This window comes from Plecotus auritus, assembly GCF_963455305.1.
Source record: "Plecotus auritus genome assembly, chromosome: 2".
In the NCBI taxonomy this organism is placed as follows: domain Eukaryota; kingdom Metazoa; phylum Chordata; class Mammalia; order Chiroptera; family Vespertilionidae; genus Plecotus; species Plecotus auritus.
This window is the reverse complement of record NC_137771.1, coordinates 139,429,975-139,442,072: the sequence shown is the minus strand read 5'-3', so window position 1 is coordinate 139,442,072 and position 12,098 is coordinate 139,429,975. Positions and strand designations below refer to the sequence as shown.

The following is a 12,098-nucleotide window of genomic DNA, read 5'->3' as shown; positions in this document are numbered from 1 at the left end:
AAGCAAATTTGATTACTTGACTGTTAGATCATCTTCTGCCCTCCTTTTTTTCTTTTGTTTCCTCAGTTTATTAATTTGCATTTCTACTGAACTCCCATTCCCAAATTTCTCACAATGTAATTGGCCAAATTTGGCTTCTCTTTAATTTATGCCTTTACTATAGCAATGATGTTAATTTTTCCAAAATTGACTTTTTAGAATATTCTCTTCTTAGAGTATTAGCAAAACAGTAAAAATTCAACCTGTGCCAAATCACTAAGATATATAAGCAAAGGAATAGAGGGTGGATCCTAGGTTCTTATAACCTATCATGGGAACTTTCTCAGTGATTTCCAAAAGATTTTTCTGATTCCTCTCTGTTTTCAATTACAACATCCTCCAAAATCATCTTAAGATACTGCCTTGAATGATGTCCAAAACCTTTAGTGAGGCACATAAAATCCATCACAAGCTGATCCCAGTAACTTTCTAGGAACACTTTATAGTCATTTCTCAGACAACCTTACATTCTAGTAACTCCTTGGTGGGAATGTTTATATTCCTTATTCCAATGTCCCTATAATTTAATTCACAGCTTCTAGTCTTTTTGTTTTAATGTCATCTTTTTATCAAGAGTAATGGATGCAGGTATATAAACGTCTTCAGTATTGACAAATACTGAGGATACTACATTCAGTTCAGACTGAATTCCAAGGTTACAGGAGAGAAACATGATGATTGTAAAGTAAATTCTGGTTACAAATTGCTAAGAATAGATCCCTTGAATTTTTTGTTAAAATACCTGATTGCTCTTGCTGTGTGTTTATTGTAAAATGCTAAATTTGAAAACATTCAGACCTACAATAATCATGAATCATACATGTTTCAGTATTAATTATGATATTGAAATAAACTACAGCACTATATCAAGCAACTTCTAAATACCTTTGTAAGGAATGTCGGCCTCAATTCAGTACATAATGATTTTCTAGTGCAGTAAGTTCCACACTTGAGCAGCATCAGAATCACATGGGGTCTGTGGAGAAGCAGGTTTCTGGGAGAGGTCTTGGTTGGAAACTAAGTATTTTTCATTTTCAGCAACTACTGTTTACAAATTAAAATTAATAATTGATATATATGTGCATTCATTCTGATATATTGATATTTATGTATAGTGTTTGCCAGAGGGAAGGAGGATGGGGAGATAGAAGAGGCTAAAGGGGCAATAAAAGATGATGGAAGGAGACTTGACTTTGGATAGTAAACACAATACAATATACAGATGATGTATTATAGAATTGTATACTGAAACATATATCCTTATTAATTAATGTCACTCCAATAAATTCAATAAAAAACAGAATGAATAGAATAACTTTTAAATTTAGACTATTCAGAAAATTAAGTATACTATCCCCCTTGATGTTTTTTTTTTTCTTATGTCTCATGGAACAGGGATAAATTATTTTATCAACTCCCAAAACTTAATATACTACATTGATAAAGTTTTTATTCATATAATATTTCCTGAATAAAGTATTATTCTCAGAAAAAAAATGACAAACTGATGATAATCAACAGACTATTAAGGTCGAATAACTACCCCATGTAGTTTTTATTGTAAATATAACCTTCAAATGTTTTCAGGTCCATTGGCTATCATTTGGGACATAGGACTTATTTAAAAAGTGTTTCACTCCATATTTTTACAGGCAATTTTTAATTTCCTCTTTTAAATATTTTCTAAATAAATTAACCACCAGAGAATAATAAAACTAAGGGTCAAAATCACCAATTTATGAAATTTTTAAAAGGAGAAAATAAATGAGCAAATCTTTGGAGCAAATAATTATTTTGACAAATTCCCATCAAAATTGCACTTAATTGAATGTTAGAATTAAAACTCCTCTCCATAGGAGTAATTATGTTGCATTTATATCTTATATTCAAATGAAAACTTGGAAGCTTGGAAACAGTGTTTATTCTAAATACATTCTTTAAAATATTAAAGAAAGTGGTCATTTCTTAGCAATATGGAAACAGGTATGTACTATTTTAGCATAGGAGTATGAAAGCCATTCTTTTTTAAAGTTTCATATCTATATTTTGGTTTCTTTTACTTTTTGGTTCCCATTCCTTTTTTAACAAAAAGTACACTTATTTGAAGTTACACAAAGTAACAAATTTTGCTTTCAAAAGTTTTGTTTTTAAAATTCTATCAATAGGAGAAACCACTAGAAGCACAAGTTTGTCTTTGATTCAAAAAATTTTTAAGTTACTTCAAAAAACAAATCATAAATAATCACAGTGAATTTATATGTACTATTTAAACATTCAAAATAGAAATAAAATTATTTAAATATATCTTAGAATTTATTTAACTTTATAGTTACTGCATGTTAAGTGAAGATCATGTAGCACAAACCAATTTATGAGTAAAGCTGAACTAAACAAAACCCATCCAAATATGTTTCGTCTCCTCTGCTTTAAATCCCACAAGCTGTACATCAAAGTAAAAGAAGCAAAGTACATTACATGTCATATTTTAAAAATTCTAATCCAACCCCCAAAATATAAATAAACACTGTTTGAAGCAGTGATGAGGATTCACATAGAAATATACAACAGCCATGAAAACTGGTTTCTATTTGTTTTAAAGCACTGATGAAAAATTCTGGTAAAACAAATACAATATAAGATTTTAATTTTTCTAAATTAAATGTGATTTCTTTCACTCATGAACATATCTCATTCTTTTACGGTGCATTTTCTTTCAAGGAAAGGTTAAAGAAAACTGCAAAACTTTGCCATGTTTTTCTAATTTGATCAGACATCCTTCCTTGAAAGGTCAGCACGATGGGTGAAAGTGACATGTTTAATATATGTAGCACTGTTCATTCTAGGCAGAAAAAATTCAAATGACAAGAATCACATATCTCATGTCAAAAGTTTGATTTTCCTGTACTGACTATTCAGCATATGAAGCAGAATTTGGACTGTGATTCATAAAGGCTGAATCCCAGGTGGTTATTGTTGACACCCAGTTATCAAAATAGTCTTCCTGCATTTCAGACACCATTTACAAAGTGAAAGCTAGAAATCTAGTAGATAAGACTTTTATGATCCAGACTTCACAAATTGCAACAATTTCAATATTGAACATAAATTACACTGTACTGGAGAATAGTAAAGTAATGACTTATTTTAGATAGTATTTTTGTTATTCACATTCATCTCTATGATTCATTCAATTCTAAACATTTCTATTTTTAAATGGAATTAATTTACAGGATTCTGGCTTTTTACCATTAGGCAGCAATCAATATAATTTTCAATATAGAGTTATCTCTAGCTTGTTTTCTTTTCAGCTAACTTCCAATTCACAGGTTGGCAGTATTTATTAAATACATTGAACTAAATAGCTCTCTTCTAGTACAAAAATAATAATACTATATTTAATATAGCCATATACTCATATATTATGTATGCATAGAATGTATGTTCATATACATATATTATATACTTATAGTATATATTAAAATTTCACTTAATTTATGTCATTGAAAAGAGAGTGAAATTATTTAAAGACACCATTTAAAACAACAAATTGGAAATGATCGAATTTTTCTCAACTAATACAAAATCAGTGTTACCTAGTTATCAATTCTTGTTTTGGAAAGATTTTATTATTCATTTATTCAGTTAATTGTAATGTATGAGCAACTAATCCAGGAACTCGAAATGAGACAAATGAAACAGGAATTGGCCTTAAAGAGCTTTCAGTTTCCTGACTGAGATAAATATCAGTGAAATAATTGTATTAAGCTATGGAGACACAACAAAGAACAAGCTAGATTCTTTTGCAGGTGTTATGTGCTAGTTTGGAATGGCAGGAGCATACATAGGAAAGAGTCAGGTCTCAACAAAGGAGAAATATGAATATCTTGAGGAAATTCTCATTACTAAAAATTTAAATACATGAATTAACTACCCAAAAAACACAATTTGACTCAATTAAAATGTAAACTTTGGTCTGCACAGATTCATTGGAACAACCACCATGTGATATCAAAGGAAATGTCTGGTATCTTAACAGAGAAGATGTGTTTGCAGGCACCTCAGGGAATACTCTCAGTTTTTGTTTTTTTCAATTCAAATTCAATGCATCAAGTGTATACTGTGATTTAAGAAGATATATCAGTGAATTTTGCCAAATATCTTGGATTAGAATGGAAAAATCTCAAAACATTTGTCTAAGAATAAAATCACATTTGCATAGTTCTTTCACATGCATTATCAGCTATATACGCTGTGCATATATATTTATGGGTAGAAATATAGACATATACAAACAAATCTCATTTACTCTAAAGTGCTGTGACATCAGAATTACTGTCATGCCTTTTTAAAATGTGAGGATAAATGTTAATGGAGGTTAAATGGTCTGCATCAGATCAGACAGCAATAAATGGTGGAACCAGAATTCACATTCAGATGTCCTGATTTTAAACAATGTGCTTATTCTATTTCACTACTCTACTTATTACCTTTGGCATCATCTATGCTAAAGCACAAAAAAAGATAGCCTGAGAAAATATAAATATCTTTGTAGAATACAATTATGCATTGCTATAGCCTCCATTTAGAAATTAAGATATTTGACCTGGTTATAAAACATTGTATTCTATCAGGATGCCCTCAATCTGAAAGTCTGAGAGATACTAAAAAGAGTGGCTTAAACAAGGAAAATTGTTGCTGCTGTTGTTTTAACTTGATTCAGTGGTTCTAAGATGTCAGAGTCCCAAGTTGGTTTCTCTAATGCTCATAGACTCCACCTTTCAGGTCATAAAGGGAGTGCAGTTGCCTCAGATACTGGGCCTTCATAGGGCAAGCCAGAGCCAGGAAGAACTCAGCCTCTCCCCATCTCTTTTTATCAGGAGGAAACCTTCTCTAGAGTCACTGGAATTCTCCTCCAGTCTCAATGACGTTACTTACTCTTTTACTTACTCTTGCCTAAACTAATCTCTGGTAAAATGACTACGCTTATCATGACTAGCTCTTAGATGAATCAACATTCAACCCACAGAGTGGCAGGAGAACATGAGAGGGTGAAAACCCGGATAATATTGCTGCTAAATACCCAAGGAAAAGTCAGAGAACAAATATTGGGTGGGCAACCGAAAGGGTCTCTATTTGCAAAAACATATCTAAGGAAAACTTTTAGAGAGAAAAAAATTCTAAAGGATATAAAAGAGGAGGAAGGTAGAAAATAATTCCACAACTGCTAATTTTGAGAATTATTTCTAAGAGCTGCAAATATACATGAATAATTCTTTTCAGACTTTGCTTTTTCTACACTCCCTGACCATCTCCTCATTTTCTTCTCCTCATGAGAGTTTCTTTTTTAAAATATATTTTTATTGATTTCAGAGAGGAAGGGAGAAGGAGAGATAGAAACATCAATGATGAGAGGGCATCACTGATCGGCTGCCTTCTGCATGTCCCACACTGGTATGGAGCCTGCAAACCCAAGAATGTGCCCGAACTGGAAATCAAACCATGATCTCCTGGTTCATAGGTCAACGCTCAACCACTGAGCCTGGCTGGCTGGGCCTCAAGAGAGTTTCTTTGAGTCAAGGCTCATGATTCCTCTGTTCTATGTAATCACCATGTTAATACTATCTGAAGATAACACTATGTACCTATATTTCCCTCTGCTCCCTCCTCTGTAATGCTATGTAGACTAAGAAAGTTTATTTTGAAGATTGACATTATCAATTAATCTATCTATCTACCTACCTATCTATTTAAGTACCTAGTAGTCATGTGTAAACAAAAGATTGGTCTGGGTTGTCATTCAACAATATATAAGGGCTTTTGTATGTGTTATTCTTCTTCTAAATCAAATAATATACAAACTATTAAATTATTTACTGAAATTACTAAATAAAATAAGTCCAGAATTTAAATATTATAATTCGTAGTTTAAGGCCAAAGAAGGTAATTGCTATGTCTGCTTTACTAAACTGAACAAACTTAGTGGTAGAAAAGGTTCATGTCAAATAAAACACTATGATTGAAAAATAAATTGCTATTTATGACTGCCTGATAATTTCAGTTTACAAATTTGAGTATTATTTTCATGATATTCATTTCAAGAAAACCAAAGTTTCATTAAATTTCCTCCCAGATACTTCAAAATTTGTTCCAGGCCTAATAATATTGTATCATCCTATTAAGTTTCCTCCTAAGTTTCAAAGCACCACTTAAAAATAGAGATATAAATACTCTTCCCAAGAAAATTACGTAGGTTAATTGTAAGATTTTATGCATTAATATGTCTCTGGGGAAAGAACAGAATAAAAATTCCGAGGGGGCGTGGATATGAAGGAATGAGCCATTTTTGGCCAATTCCACCACCAATATATTATTTGTATAAACCTCAGGTGATATTATCATTCCACGAAAGATTTATGTTTAGAATGAATCATTTTTTATATATTTATTTCAACAGATTTGGAATTTAGAGCTTCTGATGGGGGTATGGTTGGAACTTGAAGTTGCTGGCAGTCTCCCAGACATTTATAGCGACTATAGCTTCTAATGAAGCACCGATATTGATCCCCTAAGGGCTTCTCAACCTGGGCCCTGTCATTTTACAGAAGATCATTCTTTGTTGTGGGAGGCTGCCCTGTTCAGTGTAAGATGTTTACAGCATCCCTGGCCTTGCCTACCAGAAGCCAGTAGTGCTTCGCCTCCCCATTTGTGACAACCAGCGATATCTATAGACACTGCAGATCTCCCCACAGGTGAAAATCAAAACCACCTCTCTCCTTACCTCCTCATCACATTCGGAGTCATTACCTTAAATTAAAAAAAAACAAACAAACATGGGATTTTCCCTGTTATTTGTGATAATATAGATGGACTTTGAGGGCATTATTCTGAGGAAAATAAGCCAGATACAGAAAGACAAATACTGTATGGCATCACTTTTACTGGAACCTAAAAAAAAGTCACACTTATAAAAACAGAAGAGTAGAAAAGTGAGTGCCAGGGCTTAGGGGGTGAAAGGAAATAGGGAGCGGTTAGTAGAAGGACTTTCAGTTCTAAGATGAACAAAAAAAAGAAAGCAGATTTTCAGTGATTTAATATGGCGTGACATCATTATTATAAGTTTTCTTCTAGAGTTTACATTCATATTTTATTATTTAAAAAATAGATGTACTGTATTTATTAGGGTTCACTAATTAAAACTATACAAACTTCAAAGTTGTTTCCAGCTATTACATGTCTTATTTTTCATGGAAAAGTTTGCAGCAAACATATCAAATTGTTCTATTTTCTTTATAAAGAAGAATACTCAAAACTCACTGATCTTTGTCATATTGAAAATGCCAATTTAGCATTAAAATAATTAACTGAATCTAAAAGCACAAAATTGTACAAGCAAAGACGTTAAGTACCAAAGCTAAATTGGCTGTGCCTGGCTTTCACTCAAAATATCATCAGTTTCTCAACAAGAAATGAATACTCATCTAACATTTTCTATATCCACAGTACTTATTTCCTAATGGACATTTTGGTTAACATAATACAGAGATAAAATTTAAAGAAAAAATACACTATTTGATTTTCGTGTGTGTGTGTGTGTGTGTGTGTGTTTAGCGTTGGGGTTTGAGGTATTACAAATATCATGACCTGCTGGGGAAATGTTCATTTCTTGTCCTTGCAAATTTTAATGATAAGCTTGCACAGCTTGGCCAGCTGTTTTAGGCCATGTACTGCATCAGAAAGAGGGAACACACAGCTGCAACATCAACCGGGAAGACAATGAGGAGCCTGAGCTCTGCTCTGTGAGGCAACCATAAGCCAGAGGAGAAACTGAAAACTGTTCCTAGGCAGAGGAAGGTAGGAAATTGGATGAGAGATGGAAAAAGTCAAGAGGTAAATTACTCTGAGGAGTGTTTCTTACATTTAATGTGCTTAGGAATCACCTGGGGACCATGTTAAAGTGCAGATTCTGACTCAGAAAGCCTGGAGTGAGGCCTGAGAATTTCATTTCTAAGAACGACCTAGGCATTGATGTTGAAAGCTGATGCTTGCACCACACTTTGTGTGGCAAGGTCCTAGACACTGCATCTCCCAACATGTCTCTGGAAGTAGAAATGCCAGCTTTGTTTTATCACGAAGTCTATGAGATTAACAACGTGAAATGAATACATTTCCCCTAATTGTCACTATACAGAAATGTGGTTTGTTTTCTTTATATCATCTTAACAAAAAAACAACAACAACAAAAAAAAACAGGAGGTAGATCTTTGTGGCTTTGATATACAAGTGAATTTCTTGTTGTTTAAAAAATACACATATAAATATCTATTAGTAAAATGTCACTGTGGTTTTGACTTTTTGTAGACCCTTAAGTAGCAGGTTTCTATGGTATGCTATCTGATAAGAGTAATAAACTCAAATTTCTAAAATCAAAATTAAACTTAGTTTTGACTTTTGGATGATTCGTTTTTAAATGAGTTTTCCAGCTCAATCCTGAGTTTTGGTTCACTCTTTATGACAACCCAGGATGTGCTTTCATCCTAATCAGTAGAATCCTTTTACACCTATGGGAAAACCAAATCCTGGCTTCCTTTATCCTTTCCCTTCTGAAGCAACTAACCTGATTATGTGATAGGTTTTGGCATTGTGTCAATGTCAAGGTGTACCAGGAAGAAAAGCAGATACAAAGATGACAGATAGATGAAGTATCCTTGATGCAAAACATCCGTTGGTGAAAAAGTTGATAGTACCATAAAAATTGGTATGTTTAGGTACCAAAGTCTAAAGACTGAACATCAATGCCAAGTGGAAGTAAGTTTAACCTTTTAGAAAAGAGAACCAGCATAGAAGAATAGGGAATGAATAAATGTGTTCCTATCAAATATTTCAAAGTAACACTTTGCATTTTCTACAGGCTATAATTGGAAGAAAATAAAAGGACATGTGTGGTCATTTATTGCACAATTTTGTAGGAACAAGAGTTTTTCAAATATATGTCCTTTTTTTCTGAAAAAATAAAAAAAGAAAATTTTCTCACAGAAAAGGCTCTTTATAAATATTCAGGCCACCAAAATGTCACACACCTAAGTAATCTGCAGGTAAAATATTAAAGATATTTTAAGAAGTTTAAAATGTAGCCACATCAGGTTTTTTCTAAATAAAATACCCAGCTTTAAATTGAACTAGACAAGTTGCAAATATTTTAAACAAAAAAATTAAGGCAGCACAGGTTTAATATACCCTATACTACTTGGAGCATTAACAAGGTATATTTTATGGCTACAGCTCTGGAGACTACTATCTGTACATACACATTTTCATTATTTTTTTCCAAATACTTTTTGTTTATTTCTGAGAGGAAAGGAGAGGGAGAGAGAGATAGAAACATCAATAATGAGAGAGAATCATTGATCTGCTGCCTCCTGCATGTCCCTCACTGGGGATCGAGCCCACAACTCAGGCAAGTGCCCTGATCAGGAATAGAACCGTGACCTCCAGGTTCATAAATTGATGCTCAACCACTAAGCGACACTGGCCAGGGTATACATTTTCTACATTGCTTAAAACTTAGACTGCCTTCTCAATTCTCTTATTCCAGTTGCATCACAAAACATTAGATGGTCACACCTAGATCATCTGCCTGATACTAATAATAATTAAAGTTCAACACATTCAAGCAATTGATAAATTCAGAAGGAAAAGAAATACTTTAAAAATTCTCAGTAGTTCCACTGGGCACAAATATTAGGCTCTCTTTGTCCATATGTTAAAAACACTGACAAATGGGTCACCAGCATTCCAGGAGTTTGCCTAAAAGAGCGTGCCAATAGTTCCTTCTGCTCTCTATGCGGGGTAATGGACAGGACCATGTTCCTTCTCAATAGTTTACTGAACTCACCCCATGTGATGGGTTAGAGATCCAGCCCAGCTCCCCTTGAATTGTTTTGGAATCCAGCAGATTGACTAAAAGAAAACACAAATACACAAACACTGTTAAGAGGAATGAATTTATATTTGCCTTTTTCAAGTTAATGTTGTCTGCTATTGGTAGCGATATGAAAATAATAACATATTTAAAACACACGACTCTTCATTTTCTTTAGACCTTTAATGTATAAAAATTATAAGAGAATTACAAAAGAAAAGCAACCACAGGGAAAGTTAAGGGATTGAACGTTTCTGTGGCTTTTGTAACTGTTTACAAGATAGGTTAATATTCAATACATTTATAATGATTTCTTATAGAATAATTACAGATTTAAAGAGGAAACAATTAAAACACAAAGTTGGAAACAATATTTATGCTAACCTGAAATCAAAATTACTTCAAAGATCATAAAATATGATAAATTTACATATGATTTCACTATAAATTGATTTCTTAAATATGCTTCCACCGTAAATTAGTATTTCTGTTTGCATATTTAATATGGCATGTTCATATTGTCTCTGGTCAATCGCAAACATATTCTATACTGTGTGTTTTTTTTAATCCTCAACCAAAGATATGTTTTTATTGACAGAGAGAGAAAGAAACATCAATGTGTTGTCTCCTGTATGTGCCCTGACTATGGATAGAATCTATAATCTTGGTGTGTAGCCTGACAGGGAATTGAAACTGCAACCATAAATTGTGTACAGGATGACACTCCAACCAACTTAGCCACCAGAGTGGTAATGCCTATTATTTAATAACATATAAATGGTCTCTTTATGTGTAACAAACAAAATGCTTAGCAACTAATATGAGAAGAAACCAAAGCAAAAATATATTTTATAATATTGCCTGTGTAAAGTTTTACTTATTTAAAGAAGATATTATTCCCCAAAAGCTTTAATGATTTTAACTCAGAACTTTGTTACTTATTAAAAAGTCTGATGTTGATGAACAATAAAGTGTAATATGAATGTGGTTGCATTTTGGACATATTATTAAAAAAGAAAGACAAATGTTTTATTTTCAACACAGAGAATATTAATCTGTAATTGACTAGAAATTAATATATAAAAAGATATTTCAGGTTTAATTAATAACAAAGGTCTCACTTTTATTGTTGATCTGTTAAATAATGGAAACTATGGTTTTACAGCATCCTTCTAAATTAGAAAGCAATCCCACTGTTGACTGATGGAAGATATAAAGGAAGTTTACATAAAATATATATGTATTATTAACATGAACCAGAACAGGTGAATAAATAACTACAATAGGAGACAGTCATTTTCAAGGGTTCCATATATTCACATATCAAAATGTAATGTTAGTACATGCATGCACATGTCCATGTGTTGACAAATAGTGTTTCTCCATGTATGAAAAGCAGCACCCTTTCTTTAATCACCCCAATTAGTTTTTACAAAGAAAACATTTATCTTATAAAATGTTTAGAAAAATAAATAATATATTTGATAAATATTAAAATTCTAAATTTTCAAGTGCTGCTTTTAAAGGATAATATTTGGTTAGCTGGTTAAATAATAAATATACTAGTTGAATATAAGGAATGCCCATTATTAAGTTAAAAAGAGATAAAATTCTCAAAGTTAGATTCTCTAAGTTTTAGTAGTGAAAGAAAAACACATAAAATTAATCTATTATACTTGAATTCTTTAATGATTAAAGTTTTTTCTCACTATAAATTAATCCCACTGGTAAGTAATTATATTTAGGTAAGAGAAAAATATAGTTGCTGCATGGATCACACAGAGTAATTTCCATAATAAAATTATTTCCCAGGATATCAATTTGAAAATTAATAGTATACTTAATTACATTAAAATTATCTCTCAAAATATTTTTAAAACCTCTGCCTATTAATCAATGTTACAGATATTTCAGATTAATCAATGTAAGAACATTTTTTTGTAAATATGAGAATACATCTTCATGAGTCACCAACACATATTCTGACCTATACCTAGTTTATTGTTGGTACTATCAGCTATCAGTGGATTTCTGAGTTTTATGAGGATTAGTAGGTCATATCTGCAATGTCTTTAAGGCTTTAAATGGTTCAATGTCTTCTTGTGTACATATAATAATTGAATGCGTACTTAGCGATGAG

At 32.2% G+C, this 12,098-nt stretch overlaps 1 protein-coding gene across 1 annotated transcript in view; it reads right to left on the bottom strand.

The window, feature by feature from the left end:
• The window catches only part of EPHA3 (EPH receptor A3), a 381,007-nt gene that overhangs the window by 351,160 nt on the left and 17,749 nt on the right, over positions 1–12,098 (bottom strand). Inside the window, exon 2 of the mRNA XM_080655998.1 lies at positions 9,932–9,996. Coding sequence (XP_080512124.1) covers positions 9,932–9,996 — 65 coding nt within the window. The remainder of the gene's footprint in view (positions 1–9,931; positions 9,997–12,098) is intronic.